The following is a 24,883-nucleotide window of genomic DNA, read 5'->3' on the forward strand; positions in this document are numbered from 1 at the left end:
CTTGCTTGGGTATCAAGAATACACAGAAGAACTATACAAAATATATCTTAATGACCCAGATAACCACAATGGTGTGATCACTCACCTAGAGCCAGATACTGTGGAGTCTGAAGTCAAGTGGGCCTTAGGAAGCATCACTAAGAACAAAGCTAGTGGAGGTGATAGAATTCCAGTTGAGCTATTTCAAACCCTAAAAGATGATGCTGTGAAAGTCATGCATGCAATATGCCAACAAATTTGGAAAACTCAGCAGTGGCCACAGGACTGGAAGAGTTCAGTTTTCATTCCAATCCAGAAGAAAGGCAATGCCAAAGAATCTTCAAACTACCATACAATTGCACTCATCTCACACACTAGTGAAGTAATGCTCAAAATTCTCCAAGTGAGGTTTCAACAGTACTTGAAACGAGAACTTCCAGATGTTCAAGCTGGATTTAGAAAAGGCAGAGGAACCAGAGATCAAATTGCCAAATCTTTTGGATCATTGAAAAAGCAAGAGAATTCCAGAAAAACATCTACTTCTGCTTTATTGACTACATCAAAGCCTTTGACTGTGTGGATCACAACAAACTGTGGAAAATTCTTCAAGAGATGGGAGTCTCGGACTACTTTGCCTGTCTTCTGAAAAACTTGTATGCAGATCAAGAAGCAACAGTTAGAACTGGACATGGAACAACAGACTGGTTCCAAATTGGGAAAGGATTGTGTCAAGGCTGTATACTGTCACATGCTTATTTAACTTATATGCAAAGTACATCATGCATAATGCCAGGCTGGATGAAGCACAAGCTGGAATCAAGATTGCTGGGAGAAAAATCAATAACCTGAGATATGCAGATGACACCACCCTTATGGCAGAAAGCAAAGAACTGAAGAGCCTCTTGATGAAAATGAAAGAGGAGAGTGAAAAAGTTTGCTTAAAACTCAACATTCAGAAAACAAAGATCTTGGAACCCGGTCCCATCACTTCATGGCAAAAAGATGGGGAAACATCTTTTTGGAAACAGTGACAGACTTTATTTTGGGGGGCTCCAAAATCACTGCAGATGATGACTGCGGCCATGAAATTAAAAGATACTTGCTCCTTGGAAGAAAAGCTATGACCAACCTAGACGGCATATTAAAAAGCAGAGACATTACTTTGCCAACAAAGGTCCATCTAGTCAAAACTATGGTTTTTCCAGTAGTCAAGTATGGATGTGAGAGTTGGACTATAAAGTTGAGCACTGAAGAACGGATGCTTTTGAACTGCGGTGTTGGAGAAGACTCTTGAGAGTCCCTTGGACTGCAAGGAGATCCAACCAGTCCATCCTAAAGCAAATCAGTCCTGAATATTCATTGGAAGGACTGATGCTGAAACTGAAGCTCCAATACTTTGGCCACCTGATGTGAAGAACTAACTCACTGGAAAAGACCCTGCTGGGAAAGATTGAAGGCAGGAGGAGAAGGGGACAACAGAGGATGAGATAGATGGTTGGATAGCATCACCAACTCAATGGACATGAGTTTAAGCAAGCTCTGGGAGTTGGTGATGGACAGGGAGGCCTGGTGCTGCAGTCCATGGGGTTGCAAAGAGTCAGACATGACTGAGTGATTGAACTGAACTCTCCTGGAAATGGGGAATGAGGACTGTTGATATTTTATGTGATAGTTTCAGATGTTCCATTGAATCATTAAATAACATTGAAACACCTGATGAGAAATTTCATCTCTTTAGTTTATTAATTTAATTTATTTAATTTGATCCTTAAAATCAAATGGAGGAAATCTCATTTAGGTATTAATATGTCTTTAATATCCCTCTAATACTTGCTACTCTCATGCTTTTAATGAAAGAGAGCAAGCCTCAGCTTCAAAGCTGTCTGGGGCAACAGTTTCAGCTAGAATTTCATGCTTTCTGTTTTCCTCTTATGTATGCCTAGTGATACTGGTTTTATAGTTATGATGCGAATATAAAGTTACGCCTTTAAGCCCCATTTATGTGTTTAGTGAAATGCTAAACAAATCCATTTGTAGATAAATCATGAGTAAAACAGGCAAAATCCTGAAGTTGGCCTGTGAAGGGCTCATGTTTGAGACTCACTGCCACCAGAGTAGCCCTCTGAGTGCTCATAGAGGAGAAAGGAGATGGAGAGTCACGGCAGGACCAGCCCCAGCCCCCACCCACAATCCCTGAGAGCGGGTGGCAGAGCAGGAGTCCAAGCCTGGCTCTTCCAGGCTCTCCAGGTCCCTGAGGCCAGAGGGTTCAAAGCTTGGGGGCCCAGCTCCCCCACTCCTCTCGAGCGAGAGCTGGCCCACTTCAGCAGGCACTCTATCCTGAGTGTGCTGGAGCTCACACTCGGGAAAGGTGGCCACGGAGTGGAGCAGAAAGGGTCCTGGCCCAGGAGCAGGCAGCATGGGCTCTGTGTCCAGTTTCTCCACTGATTCTCTGTGTGATGCTGGCCGGTGGCTTCCCCTCTCAGCCCCAAAGCTGCGCTAGGTGCAGTGTGTGTGCTGGCCACAACTCTGAAAGGAAACGTAGGGATCAGGACAGGCAAGCAACTCACCACCATGGCTCGAGGCCTGCCAGCTAAGACCCCCTAAAATGATCCCACGTAATATCAGCAGTCCCCTTTCTCCATTTCTGGGAGTTCCACAGGGATTGCCTAGCTGCATTCCTCAGGTTGGATGAAAGGATACCAGGCCTATGAAAGGCAAGACAATGTCCCAAATCCAGCTAAAAAAAATCTGAGAAGGGGAAAACTGGAGACCAGGGGGCCTGGTCTTGTTTGCTGATTCCTTTCTGGCAGCACAGTGATTGCTGCCGTCACATCTTTCCAGTTTGAATGATTTCCAGCAGAGGTTTGCATGCTTTACTTCCCTAAGGCCCCACCCTCCCTATTTTTGAAAATCATCCCCCCTTCACATTACCTGCCTGGCTTCCAGACACACAAGAGTGTGTGTCTCCTCACACAGGAGTGTGTGTCATCCTCCACCAGGCCTCTTCAGACCCCAGCCATCCTACTTGGTGAGAAACTGCCCTCTCCAACCTCCCTCCCCAGCTAGGAAGCCCTGCCCAGGCTGCCCATCCATTCAAGCCCCAGGCTGGCCACTGAGGACAGAGCTCCGCTGCACTGGTGAGGGTCACACTAAAAGGCTTTCCTCTACTCTAACCCTCTCAACCCTCCTCTACACTCCTTTCCTCCAGGAAACCTTCCCTGATTGCCACTACTGTCAACCCCTATCTCTCTCCACCCCAACCCAACACAGCACAACCCATATGCCAGTCAGTGTCTCACTTATCCCAGCCAGGCCCAACTGGACAGACCCTCACTCAGATTTGAGCAACCAATCAGGAGACAAGGAGTCTCCAGCTGCCTCCTAAGGCCAGGAGAGCACAGCAAGGACGATGCCATCCACCCACCCTCTGCCTCTCTACACCTTGCTGTGAACTCCAGTTCTCTGGAGCTCTGCCTGCTCTTGCAGGAGGGCTGGGCTTATTGGCTCCTCTCACTGTTTCTCCCACCTCCCCACACAGGTTCGCTTCCTGGAGCAGCAGAACAAGCTGCTGGAGACCAAGCTGCAGTTCCATCAGGACCGCGAGTGCTGCGAGAGCAACCTGGAGGCCCTTTACAAGGGCTACATCCAAATGCTGAAGCGGGAGGCTGAGCATGTGGAGGCTGACGGCAGGAGGCTGGCCTCACAGTCCAACCACATACAGGAGGCACTGGAGGGTACAAGAAGAAGTAAGTGCATCGGGGAGGAGGCTGCTGAGAAAGGAAATGGGGTGAGATCGACGCAGGATAGATTTGGGTTAGACCCCTAGAAGAACTTTCCATAGGAAGTAGAGAGTGACAGAAAGCCTGTGGGGAAATTTTTTTCTTTTCTGAGATGGGAGAGGAAACATTGGCAAGTCTGTGCTTCTCCAGCCACCTCATCATTCTGTGTTTATTTTATTTTGATTTATCAAGCATTTGTCTATGTTCCAGGTGCTGTGTTGGGCCCTGAAGAGGGGTAAGGATAAGAAGTCAAGAGGACAGGAAAGGGGGCACCTGAGCTAGATCAGGGTGCCGCCACCACCACCAGGGAATTAGCTTCAGGGACAGAAAGGAGGCCTACAAAAATGCGCATGGCACCCACCCTACCTCTAAAACAGGAAGAACAGTGGGTGACATGGCTGGTTTGGCGCCCACAGGAGAGGGATGGACACTTTTTGATTCCATGACCACGTCCAAAAGATCCAGTTCCTGGAATGTGTTTGTCTGAGCCTTCCTTCTCTTTGCTTCTCTTCAAATCCCAGCCTATTGAAACTCTAGCCACTGAAACTTGTGCCCTTTTTGTCCCCAGGTATGAAGAGGAGGTGGCCTTAAGGGCCACTGCTGAGAATGAATTTTTGGCCCTGAAGGTGAGTGGCCCCAGAATACACATCCCACAACTCAGAACCGTGGACAGAGGTGGAGGGGGACACTCTGTGACTTCCCCAGAATCACACAGCCCACCTCTCCCCTATTTCTTTCTCCAAATGTCCCAGTGCTCCCTGAGTGGCTCTGGCCATCAGAGCGCAGTGCTTCAGACAGCGCAGTCTTCCACCAGCCAAGCTAACTCCCATCTGCCCAATGGCCTCCCACCTCCTCCTGCTCTGAGCCTGGCAGAAAACGGGCACTGCATAGATTTTTGTGAACAGAAGAGCACCTGAATGCTTGGGGACAGCTCCATCCTTGGCCAGCAACAGTTGGGAAATGCCGGCATGAACAGAGCTGTTGCTTCTCACCTCTTAGGACTTGACTCAGCAACACCGAGGGCGGTGAGTCACATTGGTTTGGGAGCAGAGTTGATCCCTGGGATGACTTCTAACCACACATCTCTAGATTTCTTTCCATAACATTCCAGAGCGGGGAGAGGTGGATCAGCATTAGAACTGAGCTATTTTACATCAGATCCTACATTTCATGATAGTGCCTTCTAGAGGGACCATCCTAGTACCAAGGGGAATGCCTGGAAACACCGGGACACCCAGACCTGCTCTTGACCCCTCAAAATGAGTAAAGGACTTCACTAACACCATGACACCAGGCACCGGAAGGAGCAGCTAAGGAGGGTCCAGGGAGTGCGCTCTCCCTGCTGGGGAGAGCTCTGTGCTATCTCCCCACTGAGACTCTTGCTCCTCCCTCTCCCATAGGATGAGGATGGCGCCTACCTCCATAAGTCAGAGCTGGAGGCCAACGTGGAAGCCCTGACCCAGGAGACTGACTTCCTACGGCAGATGTATGAGGAGGTGTGGGGCCACAAAGCAGCTGGGCACCAAGGAACATGGCAGTTAGACACTGGAAAGTACTTGCCAACATTTGGCTCCTGAAACTCTTGGTTTGGGGACACAGGGCAGAGTTAAGGGACCCAAGGCAGGTTTACTGTCAGAAGGTGAAAGGCATAGCTTCGTGTCTTATCTGCCAAGCCCAGACAAGCTGGTGCTCCCAGTTAGTGTAGTGACAATTATCACAAATCTCAAGCTCTAGTCCTAGATCCAAAGGATCAAGACAGGAGGCCCTGACTGAAGTCAGGTAAGCAGGCCTCAGAGCTGGACTCCTCTCAGCCTCAGGACTCTGGTCCTGAGGAGCACTGAGAGCTTCCAGGGTTGAAGGGGAGATGTCACTTTTGATTTGGGGTTTCAGACAGTGAGGCTGTGGAAGAAGCAGGGGCAGGGCACAAGAAAGGAGGTGAGAAAGTGGGCTGCCTGGAGGGGAGCTATGGTCCAAGGGGCTCTTAACACTCCCCCACTTCCCCTCAGGAGCTCCAAGTTCTCCACACCCACATCTCAGACACCTTGGTCATCGTCAAGATGGACAACAGCCGGAAGCTGAACATGCACAGCATTGTGGCTGAGATCCAGGCTCAGTATGACGACACTGCCGGTCGCAGCCGGGCCGAGGCTGAGTCCTGGTACCACAGCAAGGTGAGTGGTCCAGCACTCCCTTCCCAGAACAGGGATGCTAAATCTGAAAGCATTAGCGGGGTGGGGAGGGATGCTGAAAAAGCGTTGACCTTTGTCTGGGTGGGCAAAGGAAGGGCAGGCAGCTCTCGGGATGGGGTGCAGATGTGCAAGCTGTGGAGTTCAGTCGGATGGCATATCCTGTGTTTCTTGAGCATCTGTGCTTCCCCCCAGTGTGAGGAGATCCAGCATGGGGAGATCCTGCGCCGCACCAAGGAGGAGATCAATGAGCTGAACTGCATGATCCAGAGGCTGACGGCCGAGGTCGAGAATGCCAAGTGCCAGGTACAGGGTCCTGGCCCACCCTCCGGTGTAGAAAGAGAACAGGGTTGGCCTGAGGCTGGGAGATTGAAGTCAGACACCTTGCCAAAGTGTGGGGAAAGGAGCAACTTGAAACTTCAGGCAGGTCCCCCTCCATAGACAATATTCTTCATTCCCCCTGAATGTGGGTTGTGGGGGGAGGGCTATGGAGGAGAATGGAATGACCTGGTCTTTCATGGTCTCTGAGCCAAAATGAGGCAGGGAAATAGCACAGTCTGAGGGGCCAGAAACCTATGCTTTCTAACCAGCCCTGCCACTAGCTCATCATGTGATTTGAGGGGCCCATTTCAGCTCTCTGGCCCATTGAATTAGGTCAGTGATCACACACTGAGATGTCCCCAGAGATTAGTGAATGAGCGAAGCAGGCTGTACCAAAGGCACTGCTGCTGCTACTGCTGCTAAGTCGCTTCAGTCGTGTCCGACTCTGTGCAACCCCATAGATGGCAGTCCACCAGGCTCCCCTGTTCTTGGGATTCTCAAGGCAAGAACACTGGAGTGGGTTGCCATTTCCTTCTCCAATGCATGAAAGTGAAGAGTGAAAGTGAAGTCGCTCAGTCGTGTCCGACTCTTCGCAACCCCATGGACTGCAGCCCACCAGGCTCCTCCATCCATGGGATTTTCCAGGCAAGAGTACTGGAGTGGGGTGCCATTGCCTTCTCCGACCAAAGGCACTAGGGTTTGGTAAACTGGAAAGCACAATGGGCAGAGCTCTCCAGATCAAACTGCGACAGGCCCCATGGAAAAGCAGGCCCAGTGTGGCCAGAGCCTCTGACTTTTCAAGAGAGGCCAGGAACGTGGGTTTATACATTAAATTTCAAAAAGTTAAGGACACTGTGCCGACATTCCCCAAGAGCACTAATTTGCAACCCCTGAGCTAACAAACCAGTAAGGCCTCTTCTTCCCCTGACAGTCAATGGATACCTGGTCTCTGACCCTAAGTCCAAAAGAGGGAGACTTAATAACCTTACCCTCCCCCCCCCCCAGAACTCCAAGCTGGAGGCTGCAGTGACCCAGGCTGAGCAGCAGGGTGAGGCAGCCCTTAACGATGCCAGCTGCAAGCTAGCAGGGCTGGAGGAGGCCCTGCAGAAGGCCAAGCAGAACATGGCCTGCCTGCTCAAGGAGTACCAGGAGGTGATGAACTCCAAGCTGGGCCTGGACATCAAGATCGCCTCCTACAGGCGCCTGCTGGAGGGCGAGGAGCAGAGGTGAGGCCCACATGTGTGCAGAGGATGTCTCTTCACCCTCCAACCTGTGTTCAGCCAGGAACGTGTCTGCATCTTATTTACATCTAATTTGCATCGATTATTTGGAGGAGGAAATTTGCTGGTTCTGCTCTCTTCAACTAATTTTTGTCTCTTTCTTCTCCCCACAAGGTTGTGTGAAGGCATCCGTGCTCTGAATGTCTGTAAGTAATCTGTACTGTGGGTCCTGAAATAAGAGCCTGGGGTTCCTCGTGGGCAAACTTTTTGCCAAATGGCCAAATAGTAAATATTTCAGACTTGGTGGGTCACGCGGTCTCTGCTCAACTGCTCTGTTTGTTGTAATGTGAAAGCAGCCACAGCCATAGCAATACTTAACAGATGTGATTAGGTTTCAATAAAGCTTTATTTACAAAGACAGGAGGCCCTCAAGGGGCTACAGCTTAAGACCCTGAAAGGAAGGAGGGGGATGTGACAGTGAATGATTGTATTTACTTAAATAGCTGTTCCTGCCTATTGGGAGGGCCTGGTCTAACAGTTTTTCTAGGATGCTTGAGGTTGGCCTACAGGAAGGAGTGTCCAGGTATGATGGTGTATGAGGGGGAAGAGGAACAGAATGGAGGGAAGGGGTTCTGAGCAAGAGAAGAATGGCGGGGGGGCGGGGGGTGACTCTGGCTAGCAGGCGGGAGCCGCTGACGACAGCCTTGCACGAGGACTGAGCCACATTCTTTTCGCCCCGCAGGTGACAGCAGCTCCCGCGGCGGGGTCGTCTGCGGGGACCTCTGCCTGTCTGGCTCCGGGCCGGTGACGGGCAGCGTCTGCAGCGCCCCCTGCAGCGGGAACCTGGCGGTGAGCACCGGCCTGTGCGCGCCCTGCGGTCAGAGCAGTGGCAACGGCCGCCTGGTGCGCTTTGCATAGCGCCTTCCGCTTTGTAAATTCACCGCTCCGCAAGCCAATCGTACCTGCCTCGGGCGGCGGCGGGTCTTGGAGCTTCTGGAACTAGCCGGTTTGACCTGCCCCAACGGCTGCTTTCTCCTCCTGCGTCTCTCCTCCGGCTTGTCTCTTCATTTCTCTCAGAGAGAGGGGCGGGCTAATCGCCCGCAGAACTCTGCCGGGCTACTTGCCCCTACCCCCCACAGCCCGAATGACCGGTTTCCTCCAGCCCTGGGCAAAGAGCCCATCGTGACTCGGGCTGATCTGGGAGCTTGGACTCCCGCGGCTTCTAAGGGACAGACTGGCCCCAGGGCGCCTCCGGCGCTTCCTAAACCCTCCCACGGTGCCTGAGTTTGCGTCCCCGGGGTGGGGGGAACAACTTTATGCCCCCGCCTCCCTCCCACTCTCTCCCTGGTGCTTGGCCTCCAAGTTTCCCGTTAAGCTCATGACTCAAATACAACGCTCTCTGAGAATCTCCCTACACATGTGGACTGCCAGCTCCGTTTCTGCCCTCTTCCAAGGGAACAGAGGAACTGTTCTAAGCAAAGAGGGAGAGAGGGCTGTCTCTAAGGTACCCTGCCCCTAGGATCACACTGTACATCCTGAAGGGTGCCTGGGGGTGTCCTGCAGCCCCCAGAACCCAGCCATACGGAGGCATAAGGGGGAGCTGGGAGGGAAGTGAGAGCGGCTGCAGGGAGGGGTGGCAGCCAGCAGGGGAAGGGTCTCATCACGTGTGGCCGCTGAAACACCAGTGCTCCACGCCCTCTACTCGTCGCTCCACTCCCACCTCAGTGTATGAAAATTCCCAGCATGGGATCACAGCCTTCCCTCTTCCCACAAACCAACACTCCCTAGACGATCCCCTCCAACCCTGCCCCCACACCCACCACCACCATCACCTCCCGGGAATCCCAGTCAGAGACCTCCTACCTCCCCTCCAGTACCCAAGCTATGAGCTGCTGTCCATCAGAGATGGATACCCCCAAGCACAGACCCCCAAACACCCCACACACTCACAGACACACACACCACGTCAGAGACCCTGACACATACAGACGTCCGTCAAGCAGAGCCTTAACATCCCGATGTCCTCCCCACTCCCCACCCCATCAGGGACCCAGATCCACAGCCCGTCCCTGGGTGAGGGGGGTGAGACAGCCCCCTACCAGGGATCCAGGCTCTGGGACCCCCTCACCCTAAAGTCCTCCCACACGCACACAGCTTCCTCCCACTGCCATCACTCCCGCAGAATCCCAGAACCCCTCCAGGACCTCAGACACGCACCATCCAGGGCCCAGGGCCTGGCCAACTCAGCACCAGGAAGAGCTGAATTGCCAGTTGGCTGGTCCACCCGAAACCCAGGCCTGGGGCAGCTAAATGTTTGTGGTCTTCTCACCACTAAGGAATGTTCTCTGACAACACAGGGCATTGGCAGGGGGAGGGGGTGTGCAAACAGCCCTCCCACTCCCTCAGTAGGAGGAGTCCAGTGCCCACTTCCTGGCAGAACCAGAACTTGCAGGGCTTTCTGGCTTGTTCAGGAGAGGAGCTGGAATCAGCCCCAGCCTTGAGAGGGGCCACGGCCTCACTCTAGGTAAGAGCCAGTTTCCCGTGAGCAGCGCCCCCATGTCACCAGAGTGCTCTCCCAGTGCTCTCTAGAGCCTTTCCTCGCCACACCTTCCCCTCTGGGCCTAATGAAGCCAGGATACCAGGTGCCAGGCAGGGGCTCATCCAGGCCTTAGAAAGCAGCTGCTTTATTGGAAGCTATTCTGATATCTTTTTCCAAACTGTCTTGCAGTTCTTGGGATGAGGGGTAGGACCAGGGTTGGGGGTCTCCTTGTGACTATGGGAGGAGGGGGTATGTATCCCCACATCCAGGGCTCAATTGCGGGGGCTCCTGCTGGTGGCGGATGTGGTCCTCATGGAGTAGGCCTTGAGGGTCCCAGGCCCTCCACCGCTGGAGAATCTCAGGGCATTGTTGCCCATGGTTCCCCCAAAAGTCAGCCGGCTACCAGAGCCGCCCGTGGAACTGACCACAGCTGAGAGAGAAGAGAAGAGGTCTCCATCAGTGTGAGGCCCACTACCTGAGCCCCCAGCCTCCTGCCATAGCTGCCTGTTTCCCTCCCTCTACGCACCACCCTTCCCCTACCAACAGCCAGGGGCCAACCCAGAAGTAGCCTCAGAGGTGAGGGCTGCTCCACACTGCCCCCTGCCCCACCCTGCCCTCATGCATGGCTTTGCTGGGCTGTTGAGCCTGTCTGGATGGAATCTCCAGGCACCTGCTGAAAGCTGTTTAAGGGAAGGAGGCTCCGGGCCTCCATGAGGCCAGGTCTTCAGGCCAATGTGCCATCTAATAGACCCAGCCTCGTCTGGACAGCACAGGTGATGGGCCGCAGCCAAGGACTTACAGATGTTCACGGCTCCTACTCCATCTCCGGTCAACCTGGGGGCAGAGGAGAGAGCAGCCCTCACAGGTCTCTCCTCTGCCCTGGAGGAGGCACTCCTGCACCCCTCCATCCAGGCCGCAAGCAGGACTCATGTTCATTCCTGTGTCCCCACACATCCAGCCTTCCTGCAGCCTTTCACTTCTGGCTAAAACAATCTTGGGAATGTCTCAGAGCCCCCGTTTCCTCACTTGTAAATGCGGTCTTAGCCTGTCCCAAACTCACAGGGTTGTTTGTGAGGGTTAAACTCATAACTTACCTAAAGCCCTGGGCACACAGGATTCTATAAATGGTAGCTGCTCTTATTGTTTATGTAGATGGCTGCCTCCCTTAACCAGATCATAAAATCCTCAAAGGCGGCTGTGGCTTATTGATTCCTGCATCACCAGTCACCAGCATGAGGTCTGGCACATGCTAATTACTTAATATGGGTTGAAATTGTTAATGAAATGTTAAGTGTTGACTGAGTGAATTCAGCTTTGGGAACTGCAAGGGGAAGGAGGAGGCAGCGGTGGCTTTAAGCAGCCTGGGGAGCTGAAACAGGTCTTGTACTGGAACTTAAAAATCTATCCGAGACAGGTATGTTTGTTCTGTGACTCATAGCCCCATTGCCACCAAGCCCTTGGCCGTGAGGATGAATTTATGCTGCAGGGAGGAGGGAAGGCCTCAATTTAGTGGAGCAAGCAAAGGAAGCCCAGCTGACCTCAGCAACCCCAAGTCCTGGAAGGGGATAGAGCAAAGGGCAGGGGTAAGAGAGGTAGACACTAGGAAGCTTCCAGGCCCCTTATCTGTTGACAAAATGAGTCAATCAAGCCATCAAGGTATGAATGAAGACCCAACTTTACGGACATAGGTTTTGAGTCTTTTGTGAAGAATTTCCTGTAAGACTAACCCAGCCCAGCTTCATCACAGGCTGCAGGTAAGCATGCAAATATCTCTGGGGACAGGGGGAATTTACCTCCTCACCATGCTCAGTCAACACCACATGACTTAGCCTTCAATTATGTCGTGAGAAGCAGACTGTTGCTAAGGAAGATGGTTGAACCAGGAATCAGCAGAGCTCATACTGGCTCTGTCCCCTCAGTTAATAAAACTAACCAGTTTACCCTCTGTACACTCAGAAGTCAATAATACCTGTCTTGCTTACCCGATGTGTTCTGAGAATCAAATAAGATGACCTTGTTAACACACAAAAATGCTGTTATCAACTTTCCCACTGCGCTTATACCACAAGGTCTTTCCCTCCAGAAAGCCATCAAGGGCAAAGAAGCAAGCATTATCTGTACCCTCCCTGCACTTCCCATCCTCAGTGCCCTGCAGAAGGAGGGATACAGGAAATGCTCGCAGGCGGATGGGTGTCAAGCAGCAAGCCCCACCGACCAGCCTGTATGTCCTTACCGGCTCTCCTCGCCCTCCAGCAGCTTGCGGTAGGTGGCAATCTCGATGTCCAGAGCCAGCTTGATGTTCATGAGCTCCTGGTACTCCCGGAGCTGCCGGGTCATATCCTGCTTGGCCTTCTGCAGGGCGGCCTCCAGATCCTCCTGCTTGGCCCGTGCATCCTTGACAGCCAGTTCCCCACGTTGTTCAGCATCGGCAATGGCGGCTTCCAACTTGGCACGCTGTGGGGAGTAGCGGGGCTCTGAACCAGGGTCGCAGTCCTCATCAGTCACTGCCTCCCTGCCTCCCCATCCTGCAGTGAGCACCTGGGCAACGTGCTTACTGTGGCTTCACTGGCACCAGCCTCCTTCCCCAAGCACCAGGGAATCCCAAGGGTTTAAAACATGGGCTTTGAGGGACTTCCCAGGTGGTCCAGTGATTAAGAATCCACCTGCCAGTGCAGAGGACACAGGCTCCCTCCCTGGTCTGGGACGGTCCCACACACCAAGGGGTAACTAAGCCAGTGTGCCACAGCTACTGAACCCGTGCGCCCTACAGCCTGTGCTCTAGAACAAGAGAAGCCACGCAATGAGAAGCCTGCACCTCACCACTCGAGAGTAGCCCTTGCTTGTTGCAACTAGAGAAAGCTTGCGTGCAGCAACTAAGACCCAGTGCAGCCAGTAATTAATTAATTTTAAAAAACATGGGCTTGGATACCCAATGCCTAGCTTTCAGTTCTGGCTCTGCCTGTTACGAGCCATGTGATCTTGATGAATCAACCCTTCTAAGCCAAAAGTCTCCTCTTTTCTAAAATAACTAATCACGGTATATAACTATAGATGGGAATAGCTCAAGTAATGAAATGAAATGATACACAAGTCCTTGGCACAGTGTCTAGTATTCAGTAAGTACTTAATAAAAGCTATTATGAGTAAATGCGATTATGATTTATAAATGCTCACATACCCGACCCCTAGTTGGAGGAGCTCCAAGGCCGTGGGATTCTAGTGTAGTACTCAAATTTCAGGCAGCTGACCAGGCACCTTTCAGGTACCTTGAAAACAGGAGCCATTTTGCAACAGGCCCAGAACGGGGAGACTCGGAGCACAGAAATGCTTCCTGGAACCCCTAGATTCCAAGTCAACAGCCCGCCAGGTGCAGGTAGGGGTGATGTGATTCAGAGGGACCTGAGCAACAGCTCTCACTTCCTGCCTGGCCTTAGTGTTCCCTCTCTTGTGCCCCATCCCCTACTAGAGGAGCCTATATAGTGGGGGGTGTGTGTGTGTATGTGTGCTCAGCTCAGTATGTGTCTGACTCTTTGCGACCCCATGGACTGTAGCCTGCCAGGCTCCTCTGTCCATGGGATTCTCCAGGCAAGAATACTGGAGTGGGTTGCCATTTCCTTCTCAAGGGGATCTTCCCGACCCAGGGATGGAACCTGCCTCTCCTGCATTGACAGGTGGACCCTTTACTGTTGCACCACCTGAGAAGCCTGAGCCGCCCCTTATTCATTTCCAAGGGCCACCATCCCATCCCCTAGCCCAGGGCTCCTCCTCCTTCATTCTCACAACCACCTTCTGCCCTCAGATCCTCTCCCCTCAGTGCATGCACTCTGCCTCTCTGCCCGATCCTCCCAGTCCTGCCCTGGAGGCTGGCTGACGCCCTTGCCCCCATCCACCGGTCAGCATCCTCCCCTGTCACACTGGTGCCCCCTTGGCAGGGTCATTCCACTGCCTCTGAGCCACAGCTTCAGGACCTGAGCCTGCCCTGCTGTGTGAGAAGAGAACCAGACGTGGGAGAAGCTGTGGGGTTCAGGAAACTGCCATTCGTTGCTCTGTGCCTCCCCTCCTGGCCTGGATGCTGGCTCACTGCACCAGTGACTCATGGCTCCAAATCTGTGCCAGGAGGAAGCTTCCATTCTCACCCACCTGTAAACAGGCCTGCAGGGCTCCAAGGGGAGGACATTTCTGGGTAGATCACCCTCACATCCCATCCCCCAGCTGTCATCCATCAGCTTCTTTCCCTTCCCACTGCAGATGCCTGCTGAAGCTTAGCTGCCTCCTCCACTTCCATGCCTTCATCAGATCTTAGGGGACCCTTTCTCATCAGTGCTCCCTGCCCCAGCTTCACAGGATCTCCTCCTATCAGTCTGTCTTCTGACACCTGTGCCCTACTATGTGTCAGGTGGGGGCAAGGGAGGAGCAGCAAACCAGATGGACGGGGGGGCCCAGCTCTTACAGCATTTTTTAATATCCCAGGGGAGGTGAGGGACAATATTTACTTACACTTAATTAATAAGACTTACCTAGTAAGTCAATGGACTTCCCTGGTGGCTTAGACAGAAAGAATCTGCCTGCAATGTGGGAGACCTGGGTTTGATTCCTGGGTCAGGAAGATCTGCTGAAGAAGAGAATGGCTACCCACTCCAGTATAAGACAGGACATTTCAGAGCGTGTTAAGTGTTTCAGGGATCTTCCCACAGACTGCTGAGAGAGTGGCTAGGTGGCTGAGGAAGCCATCTCTGAGAAGAGATCTTTTGTCCTCAACAAAAGACGATGAGAAAGGGGCACGATGTACAGAGCTGGGAGAAGCACATTCCAGGTGGAGTGAACACCGAGCGCAAAGGCCCTGAAGCATGAAGATGCTTGGCAAGCATCATCTCCAGCAAGCGGCAAGAGCATGGCCAGAGAGGGAGTGGTGGGGAGTGAGGTCAGCGGATGTGGTGGGGTCTCGGGAGTCACAGCGAGTTGGCCCCAGACCCCATGGCCCCCATTCGCAGGTATACATTGCACCCAGAGCTAGGTGCAAGAAGAGGGCTCAGGACCACGGTGGTAATGAATGGTGGTTCTCGTCTGGCCGGCAGCCTGAGGCTCCCTCCACAAGCGCTATGCCCTGCTAGGACTCCTGTTCTCCCTTGGCCAGACCAGCACCTGGCCAAGCATATTTCATCCTGGAGAGCCCACAGGTGGGTCTGAGAGGCTAGAGCTGCCCCAGCCTCGTCCCCAGGGCAGCAGGGGCAGGACTGATGCCCCTGCCTCCTGCTTCTCGTCCTGAGCATGATCCCAGCTGGCTGCCCTTCACCTGCCCCAAGGACAAGCACTGGTGCCCACCTGGTTCTTGATGTTGTCGATCTCAGCCTGCAGCCTCTGGATAGCCCGGTTCATGTCCGCAATCTCATTCCGGGTATTCCGGAGGTCGTCCCCGTGCTTCCCAGCCTGGGCCTGGAGGGTCTCAAACTGGAGGGACCACACAGAAGGGTATGACAGGGGCGGGCTATGATTACAGGGGGCTCGTCTTCTTCTCACCCAAAGAAGGCCCCAGGTTCTGAGTGACAAGGCCTCCCAGCTTATCGTGCCGGGGAGGGACAGTCTGACTCCCAGCAGACTTTGCCCGATGCCAGAGGCCAGACTCCTGGACAGTGGGGTGGGGCAGGGTTCAGCTTCCTCCCAGCCAGGGCAGGGAGGACAACGATGGCTCCCTGGACCCGTCCCCACTGATACCAGTGCTCTTCCCATTTCCATCATGTCCTAACGCTGGAGAACCACAGGAAGTCTGAGATCCTCACCTGTTAACCCCTTCATCAGCATCATCCATCTCACAGATGAAGAGCATGAGTCCCAGAGAGTGGAAGGGACTGCCCGAGAGTCACATAGCAAGTCCTTTCTGACATACCTGTGTTCTCATGTGCACCATGGATGACCCTCTATATCTGCAGAGACAGCACTCTACGCCACTTTTAAACCCTCAGGCTCCCTCGCTCAGTTACCCCAGCACCCCCCACCCCACCCCAGCCCCATACATTCCCTCAGCACCTGCCCTGTCAGCTGCCCTGCCCTCGCCCAGTGCATATAATGATTAAACATAATCTGGAGCCCTTGGATCCAGAATCTGGTCTCTACTCTTCCATTCACTACCTGTGTGGAGCTAGAAAAATCACTTAACTTCTCCATGCTTCAGTTTCCCCACCTGTGAAAAACGGATAATATTGCATACCTAACAGGCTGTTCTGTGGGTTATATGAGTCAATACAGGTAAAACATTTGAAATGTTGCCTAGCACTGTGCTTACTCACCAAAGTTCAGCTATAATAATTATTACTCCATGTCCATTTCCTCTGCCTTGCCCCTTACATCAGGCTGGAATCTCTCCCTGGGCAGGTGCCTGGCCTTCTCTTCCTCTTCTTCCCGGGGCACTGGAGACCCCCATAGACTTAATCCCTGGCGCCTATCAGCACAGTGAGACCCAGGCCCCAAAGGCTCCAGACAGGGTGAGAAATAAGGGAAGCTACCACCCAGGACCCTGCCAGGAAGAGAAAATACGCCTCCAGTGACCACACACCTTGGTCTGGTAACAGGCCTCGGCCTCAGCCCGGCTGCGGTTGGCGATCTCCTCGTACTGGGCCTTGACCTCAGCAATGATGCTCTCCAAGTCCAGGGAGCGGTTGTTGTCCATGGACAGGACCACGGACATGTCTGAGACCTCAGACTGCAGCTCTTTCAGCTCCTGTAGGGACCAGATGGAGCATCAGGGCTTGGGTGATACATTCCTGTCCCCACGCCCATCCTGGGATCCCTCGCACTAGGCAAAGATAAAGGAAGAAGAGGCCAGAGTGAGAGCGAGTAACCAGGCAGCCAGAGGGCACAACAGACCCTGCACCTACTAAACGGCTCTGCCAGTCCTGGCTCCCAGAGGAGCCCATCAGCAGCTCATCAAATCAAAGAGTCTGGTGGGATCACAGAGGAAAAAACAAGAGACAGAGTGTGCTGAACTGCGGTAGTCCTGGCTGTGAGTTGCTCTGCGGGTTGAGCTCTATGAGGATACAGCCATATTTACGGACAGGGAACTACATCCATGATATACAGTTGTGTAAAAAAGGCATGATTCTATTCTATTAAATATATATACTTCTGTATCTTTATGTATAGATATACATACAGAAAGAGCCTGAAAAGGTAGCTATCAAGATGATAAGAGATGGCATAGGAAGCTTTTTTTCAATTTTATCCTTTACTTAATTTTCTAGATTTTTTGCAATGAGTATGTACTTCATAACGAGAGGAAAATAATTACATATACGTGTATACACACACACACACACACACACATATAACATGTGATAGACATACAAAGACCCACAATGAGACTAGGAGGGCCCAAAATCAGCTTCAAGGATCCAGCCCCCGAAATTAACACACGTGGAAATTCTCTCAGAGATGCAAATGGAAGCTGGATGTTCAGGTAAAAGCGAGACTGAAGAGGAGTAAGAACTAGTCTGTAGTTCGCCTCTGGTGTAACTATGTCCCAGACCAGCCTGACGATCAACCATACTGTCTTCTGCCTAAGGCCAGAGCCTCACTCTAATGGGATGAAGTGGTTTTTGACCCCCTTCAGGGAAAGGATCTGGAAGCTCAGGGCAGGGCAGGAAAGGAGATGGGAGGGGCAGGCAGAGAGAGAGGCTGGGTGGTGGGCGTACATCCTCAGGCACTCCAGCCTCTCCTGACCTGGTTCCCCTGCCAGCCCACCCAGCGCACCCATGAACCCCTTCACAGCCCAGATCCCTCAACATCCTCCTGGTTTCTTCCAGCCCCTCCCAATCCCCCTTCCTTACAAATGGTCATCCCCTGTCTCTAGAAGGCCAATTTTGACTGACACACACCCCACCCCCCATTCTCACCCCCCTGCTACACTGCCTCAGCTCTTCCTGAGCTCCTCGCCCACCACCAATTCCTGAATCTAGAAAAGAGCAGGGTCATCTCCGCTACATGCACTCAACACACACCCAGACTGACCCAGAGGCAGAGGGCGGACCAGATGGCCCCCTGGCTAGGACAGGCAGGGTGTGGCATATTTCCCACCCCTGAGGTCTCCACCTGCTCATAGAGGGTCCTGAGGAAGTTGATCTCGTCATTCAGGCCATCCACCTTGGCCTCCAACTCCACCTTGTTCATGTAGGCAACATCCACGTCCTGGGAGGGGTGGTGGCAGAAGGGGTAGATGGATAGCGTGTTCTCAGTACATGAAACATTTGGCAGCCAGTACTCTCCAATCCCAGGACCAAACCCCACTGCCCTACCAAGAAACATGCAGCAGCTCCATGCTGCCTGACATATCCACAGCAGGAAGTTCCCTCCAGTGGACCCGCCCAGGCTTTGAGATGGACATTATCTCCACTCAGCCCCAGGACTGGAGGTGCCTTCTCAGCACTGACAGCCCAGAGCATTCTGAAGCCCCAAACCGAGCGCTTCACCAGTTCCTAAAGGCTTCAGTGGTTTAGACACACCGCCGGCTCTGCCCCCTAGTGGCTATGTCACCTTGAACAAATCATTATAACTTCATGAGCCTCAGCTTTTCATTAGTCAAATGGGAGAGCATGAAATCATGCAGACTCCAGGATACCACACCCAGAGATGAGAAATCTCCAGCCCAAATGTGTAACTGGCAACTTGGGTGATGCTGAAGCAGGCAGGCCACAGATAACACCACAAGTCCAGATGATGTCTGGGCACCATCCTCTGCTGTGGGTTCCTCCGGTGGGGAGCGCTCACTTCCACTCATCCCTGAATCTCCAAGGGCACAGCACTCCAGGGCAGGTTACATTTCTGTGGATGGGCCTGGGACACTGAGTAAGTGTACTTTAAAGCATAGTCTTAAGTCAAGCCCTTATTCCTAAGGTCTTCCAAACTCAACTTGCACACCTCCAGGTATAGGAAGGCTCACTCTGCCTCAAGGCAGCCCATTCATTCACTATTTCAGGCTGGCCATGTGCCACCCTCATCCGTAACTGAATGTTCTAACTGATAGAACACTTACTTATTGTGGGGTTGCAATTGCCCTCTCCAACCTCCAACTTGTCGTCTTAATTCTAATCTTTCCAAGCCCAGAAACAAGTCTACTGACTTGCCACACACACACACATGCACAAACACACACCACACGCACACACACACACCACACGCACACACACATACATGTACACGTTATAGCCTTATAAAGGGCCTGGCTTTCAAATCTTTCCTTCTCCAAGCCCATCATTTCCCTCTTATAGACCCACCAGACTCTGACCACAGGTCCCTATTGGTTGCTTTGGTGAGAGGCATGTGGTCCCCGGGCCCCTGTTTCTACAGTGTCCCCTACCCTCCCTGTATGCCCCCCTCACCTTCTTCAACACCACAAACTCATTCTCAGCAGCTGTGCGACGGTTAATTTCATCTTCATACCTGCAGCAAAGAAAGGAAGCATGGTGTTGGTGCAACTCTGCCTCTATCCCCTCATATCCAAGTGTGAAGGTCTGCCGTGCATCACCTTCACTCCCTCCTTAATGACATGGTAGCTCAGTTGGTAAAGAGTCTCCACAATGCAGGAGACCCTGGTTCGATTCCTGGGTCAGGAAGATCCAGTGGAGAAGGGGCAGACTACCCACTCCCGTATTCTTGGGCTTCCCTGGTGGCTCAGCTGGTAACGAATCCACCTGCAATGTGGGAGACCTGGGTTCAATCCCTGGGTTGGGAAGATCCCCTGGAGAGGGAAACGGCTACCCAATCCAGTGTTCTGGCCTGGAGAATTCCATGGACTGTATAGTCCATGGGGTGGCAAAGAGTTGGACACAACTGAGCGACTTTCACTTTCACTTATGATGCAAAATGTCCCTGACTCATCCATATGGCTATTCCTAGGACTTTGAGTCTTGGCAGGGGGTGGGGGTGGGGGAGCAGGGAACATATGTGAATTAAAGGACAGAGGCTGCATATCCAGGGAGTGAGAAGGCAGAGAACAGCCATGCTTATGGACCGCTTCATATGGCCCTGCCCCGTTACATGCTTCCTGCACATTCGCTAATTTAATGTCCACAACAATCCTGTTAACAATTGCTGTGACTCACAGGAAGAGGAACAGAGGCGCTGAGAGGCAAAGTACTCTGTGCAGTCATTAAGCTGCTAAGTGCAAAGCCCAGACTTGAAGCCTGGTCATCTGAGGCTTGAGCTTAACCTGCTTAATCCCATTGGCTGAGGGTGAAGAAGGGGCCTGAAGAGGAGGCACCTTGTGGACTCGGGAAGAAGAACCAGGTCCCAAGTAGGTGGGGAGCCCCCATCCCTACTCTCACAGCCCCCCTCCCATCCTTCTTTCTCTCAAGGAGCCAGCCCCTTGTCCATAGAAGGACACCAGCAAAGCCAGGCACAGAGCAAGAAGGCAGCTGGGCCTGGCCCAGTGTTTACTGGAGGATTCAAAATAGGTGTCGGAAACTGAGAACAACAGGAGCAATGTGGGGCAGCTTCAGTGGGGAGCAGGATGCTCGGGCAGGCAGAGGCCCTCCAGGAGCCCAGACCCCCAAAGTCCACTCCCCCACCCCATCCTCTAGAAAAGTTAGAAAAATATCTACAAGGCTGTCTGCCCATTCCTGCTGTGCCGCTGGGCCCAGAGGGCACACAGATGAGGGCTCCGGGGGCAGCCGCATCAGGACCCCTCCCGACATCCCCTTCCAGCTCCTCCTTCAGCCTGGTCCGGAGCTCAGCCTGGGGCCCCAGGAAAGCGCTCTGGAGCTTTGGCTGGGGGGAGCATGTGTGCACACCTGCAGGGCCGGGGAGGCCTGGACAACAGGGGCTCATAGGCTGTCCCAGGCCTCCCCGGCCCTGCACCTGTCTGGTTCCACCTGCTGTGGGATTAATCCTGTTGCCCTAGGGAAGTTGGGGGAGGGGGGAAGGGCGCTCCCTTCAGAGGCCTTTGTTTGTTCTACCTCCAGTCAGAGGAAGTGGCCCTGCTCTGGCTTAGTCATACACCCCCAGGCAGAGCACAGAACTCACTCATTACCCACCCCCACCCCGTGCCCACAGGCCAGGGATGCCCACTCAGCCTCTGGCTTTGGTTTCTATTCAGTGAGAACAGAGGGCACCTCAAAGGCCTGCCCTCAAAACCAGCCTCCACACTCCCTGCCCCTCCTCAGAGCCTCCTTTCTGGTTCCTGCTCTGGCCAGAAACCCCCATCCCCACCCCCACCCCAGCCTCTGCAACCTCGCCCATCGCTCACAGTGATCGCCCTCTCTGCTTCTTTCCTCCTCAAGTTGGCTCCATGTATGGAGTCAGGGGCCCCAAAGCAAGATCCAGCATTCCCAATGATCTACTCTGCAATCTCAGTCAAGCCCCTGCAACTAGCTGGACTCTAATCCTCACAGGAACAAAATGGAGTTGTTCTGGAATAATCTGAGGGTCATACAAGTTCTGGTGCACATCTGTCGCAGGATGCTTCCTGCCCTGCTGTCTCCTGGGCCCTGGTCAGGCTCCCAAAGGGAACGGTGCGGATCAGGAAAGCGTTGAGAGAGTTCTTTGGGAATGAGTCGGGAGAAAGGACCAGAACGACTTGGAAATGGCCCCCAGAGACAAAGAGAAGAAAGGGGAGGAGAGGCAGGGAATCTGTGAATCAAGACCTTCCTTCCCTTGAGGGAGTTATTGTACTGAGCAGCAGCACCCCCTGACCTCTGACCCCAGAAGGATTATGAGGGGGTGAGCTGACAGGGGCACATTAGCCCAGGGCACGAATCCCCACAGGTTGCACTGGGGGACCGTACTTATTCTTGAAGTCTTCCACAACATCCTGCATGTTCCGAAGCTCCACCTCCAGACGACCCCCATCCAGCTGCAGGGCCTCTAGCTGCTTCCGCAGGCCAGCAATCTGGGCCTCAAAGATGCCCGGGAGGCGGTTGCTCTTGGCAGACTTCTGCTCCTGCAGCAGCGTCCACTTGGTCTCCAGCAGCTTGTTCTGCTGCTCCAGAAACCGAACCTAGAAGGAGCAGGAGGAGGGAACTCACGGAGGGCAGACTGTGCCACTCAGCGCAGCCAGGAGGGTCTCCCAATGTGCACCTGGCAGAAGCCGCATCCCCACTGGCTCTTCCCCCAAGCTGGGCCCCTAGCCCTTGGCCCTCTTCTCCAGGAAGCCCACCCTGAACTAGCCTCTCCTCCAGGACTCTCTGTCTCCAGTGTGTCCAGGGCTCAGATCACTGACATGTCCCAGTGCTTACGCTTTAGGGTCTCCTCCTTCCTCTGCTCCCCATCACACCACAGGTGATGGTCTCCACTGCCCTCTCGGAAGGGCTGCCTCCCGCCTATCTTCATCCTGAGCCTGACTGGGGTCCCCTTCCTTCAGGCTGGGACCTTATCTCTTCCTCTCTCAATACCCTCCCTTCCCCTCTTCCCTCTTTGTCCAACAAGGCCTCAGGACACGATGCTAGAATCAAGCCAGTGTAAAGGAGCCCTAAGAAGCACCAGTATGGCTGGTGGTGGGAAGCCAGCCTCCTCAAGACCAGCCACTCAGGCAGCAGGACCCGGGGGCTGCAGCTAAGTAGCAGGGGGAGGAAGCCTGGGCCTGGGGCTTCCTGTGGAGGCTGCCCCAGAACCTGAAGGATGTGTATGGTCTGAAGGGTGAAGGAGAGGAGATGGGGGAACAGAGAAGCAGAGAGTTACACAAGGAAGGAGGCCCTGGTCCTGCTCCAGGGAACTAGCCCTTAGTTCCTGGGTCCAGCCCCACAAGTCTGCACCCCCATCTCCATCCCCCACTCTTTGGGACCTGAACAACCGAGAAAAACACCTCCTAAATGGCCGTTTCCGGGGGCACTCAGTGCCCCCAATGGGCCCTCTCCAAGGGCAGGAAGAGCCTCTTCCCACCACCAAACAGAGGGTTGGAAGACCAGGTAGGTGGGGCAGCCAGGGCTGGGAGCCTCCCTCTCTCCAGCCCTTTCTTTCCAGCAACTGCTGGAGAGGACAGGTGGAAGTGTTCTCAACCTACCCCATCTCTGACTCCACACAGCCCCCTCTCGGAGAAAAGGGCCCAGGGAAAGAAGTCCAGGACCCCAGAGTTGGAGCTCGAAAACTGGCCGCTAAAAGCGGCCCAAGAACTCCAGGTCACAGGACAGCCCCGGACACACGTTCTGGGAGGAAAAAGCAGGTTGATTTGGGTAGCTTGCCGGAAGAGAGAGGCTGAGGTTGGCAAAACAGGATTCATGGGGAGGGTTCAGTCCCCGATATCGGAGGAAAGAGAGCCGGTACCAGCCCTGCCAGCGCCCGGCTCACGTGTGGCACCGCGGGGAGGCTGCTGGGGCCTGGAGTCTGGCTCCTGGCAGTGAGGGAGCTCACCTTGTCGATGAAGGAGGCAAACTTGTTGTTGAGGGTCTTGATCTGCTCGCGCTCCTCCTGGCGCACCTGCTGGATGGAGGGGTCGATGTCCACCTGAAGCGGGGTCAGCAGGCTCTGATTGATGGTAACCGCGCTGATGCCGGTGCCCACAGGGGCCCCGTAGGATGAGCGCGCGGCCACTCGAGGCCGAGAGGCGCCCAAGCCATAGAGACTGCTGCTGCTGCCGAAGCCGCCCGGGCGCACCGAGCTCAGGCGCACCGGAGCGCCACGGCCCGGGAAGGCGGCGGAGCGCGAGCTGAAGACCTGGGAGCCGAAGTGGAGAGACATGCTGAGCTGGGTCTGGATAGAACGAGCGGCTAGAGACAGGGGGCTGAACTCGCTGACCTCCGGGCAACCTGGCCGCTTTTATCCGCTACGCGCGAGTGGATCGGCTTACACAGGTAGGGGCGGGGCTGGCTGCGAGCCACCTTTCTCTGCCCGCTGGCCCCTCCCGGGACCGCGCTTCCGCCCTCCGCGCGGTCCACCTGGCCGAGGCTTTCGGTCCCAGCCAGGGCCAGTCCAGACTGGGGAGGAGGGCTGTAGACCCCCAGACCCCTTGATGCAGGCGAATGCAAAAAGCGGTGGAAGACAGCGGGCCCGCCCGATCCATCTGAGAGTGAGGGGAGGCTTCCTGGAGGAGGCACAGGGAAGAGGAGAAGAATATCCAGATTTCTGACAGCAGAAAGATCAAGCGACCAAAGATTGAGCTAAGAGGTGAACAAAACGTTCTAGGGCAGGAATCAGCCTCCCCCCTCCGGTCCCTTCCCCAGGATACTGAAACCAGAAAATCATTCCCACCCAAGTTCATCTCTAACTTGAGAGATGAAGCAGCTCAGTTCTTGAGTCAGCTAACCCCAAGGTGGGCCCCCCAGAGCTGGTTTCCCTGGCCACAGGCCCCCACACCTCATTTCTATACAGAGACTAGGCCAAGTGGAGCGGGACCCCAGTTCTTGCCCCTCCCCTCCCCACCCAGGAGACATCTGAAGCCCAGAGGCCCCTGAAAATAGTTACCCTGGGCCTGCCCTTCCCCCAACTCCCAAATCACATTCCTGTCCACTTACTTCATTTGTCTCAGGAGAAGAAGGGGACACCTGTGTGTATTTGAGACACTTGGCGCTAGTGTTTTGTGCGTACATGCCTGCAGGTTCCTGGGCTTGGCTGTATACACATTCTAGGCATTTGTGTTTACATATGTGTTTGCATGATTGGGAATGAACTTATACAAATGGGAGTCTATTTGGGGGGAGCAGGTGGATAGGTGCGTCTGTGGATACACACTTGCACACTTTTGTAAGCACGTCTGTGCAATATGCTTATATTTGCACTCAGACACTCCTGCCTATTCCCCACCCCTGCCACTTTCCTGTTTAAAGGTCCCACAGCTGAAGCCACCACCAAACAATCCCCAGCAGTTTCAAACCCAGGATGAAGATGGGGATAAATGTGCTGGACCAAGGAACGCTGGACCAAGGAGCTAAGCGCTGGCCT

General features: G+C 53.8%; 2 protein-coding genes across 5 annotated transcripts; one reads left to right on the top strand and one right to left on the bottom strand.

The window, feature by feature from the left end:
* The first annotated feature begins 3,259 nt into the window (after positions 1-3,259).
* Positions 3,260-8,403, top strand: LOC101113055 (keratin, type II cuticular Hb3-like). The gene is made up of 10 exons (XM_042247319.1): positions 3,260-3,265; positions 3,518-3,725; positions 3,969-3,993; positions 4,327-4,384; positions 5,159-5,254; positions 5,765-5,929; positions 6,140-6,293; positions 7,173-7,491; positions 7,660-7,691; positions 8,228-8,403. Exons 1-10 carry the CDS (start codon positions 3,260-3,262, stop codon positions 8,401-8,403), a joined length of 1,239 nt encoding a protein of 412 aa, XP_042103253.1.
* A 1,725-nt stretch (positions 8,404-10,128) lies between these two features.
* Positions 10,129-23,737, bottom strand: LOC101112716 (keratin, type II cytoskeletal 7). 4 transcript variants are annotated; one of them, XR_006059304.2, is made up of 10 exons: positions 23,357-23,737; positions 21,796-22,007; positions 19,393-19,453; positions 18,107-18,202; positions 16,575-16,739; positions 15,347-15,472; positions 12,258-12,478; positions 11,818-11,885; positions 10,824-10,858; positions 10,437-10,454 (listed from the first exon to the last, which is right to left on the bottom strand). XR_006059304.2 is itself a non-coding variant. In XM_004006333.5 (9 exons), the coding sequence occupies exons 1-9, from the start codon at positions 23,681-23,683 to the stop codon at positions 10,297-10,299; spliced, it is 1,401 nt and encodes a 466-aa protein (XP_004006382.2). In that variant the 5' UTR covers positions 23,684-23,737; the 3' UTR covers positions 10,129-10,296. The 4 variants fall into 4 exon arrangements, 3 of the variants coding, with proteins under 3 accessions (XP_004006382.2, XP_027823087.1, XP_060270038.1); XM_004006333.5 differs by lacking the exon at positions 11,818-11,885 and having other exon boundaries at positions 10,129-10,454; XM_027967286.2 differs by lacking the exons at positions 10,824-10,858; positions 11,818-11,885 and having other exon boundaries at positions 10,129-10,454.
* Between the last annotated feature and the right edge of the window lie 1,146 nt (positions 23,738-24,883).

This window comes from Ovis aries, chromosome 3 (genome assembly GCF_016772045.2).
Source record: "Ovis aries strain OAR_USU_Benz2616 breed Rambouillet chromosome 3, ARS-UI_Ramb_v3.0, whole genome shotgun sequence".
Classification (NCBI taxonomy): domain Eukaryota; kingdom Metazoa; phylum Chordata; class Mammalia; order Artiodactyla; family Bovidae; genus Ovis; species Ovis aries.

Bases quoted from the DNA above. Each gene is read 5' to 3' on its own strand.
- LOC101113055 (XM_042247319.1), top strand. The intron at 5,255-5,764 runs GTGTGGGGCCAC...ACTTCCCCTCAG, and splicing joins TACGGCAGATGTATGAGGAG to GAGCTCCAAGTTCTCCACAC. The intron at 6,294-7,172 runs GTTGGCCTGAGG...CTAACAAACCAG, and splicing joins CGGTGTAGAAAGAGAACAGG to TAAGGCCTCTTCTTCCCCTG.
- LOC101112716 (XM_004006333.5), bottom strand. From the start codon at position 23,683: ATGTCTCTCCACTTCGGCTCCCAGGTCTTCAGCTCGCGCTCCGCCGCC. The intron at 22,008-23,356 runs GTGAGCTCCCTC...TGCTCCTTCTAG, and splicing joins TTGCCTCCTTCATCGACAAG to GTTCGGTTTCTGGAGCAGCA. The intron at 10,859-12,257 runs GTAAGGACATAC...CTCTGCCCCCAG, and splicing joins CTGGAGGGCGAGGAGAGCCG to GTTGACCGGAGATGGAGTAG.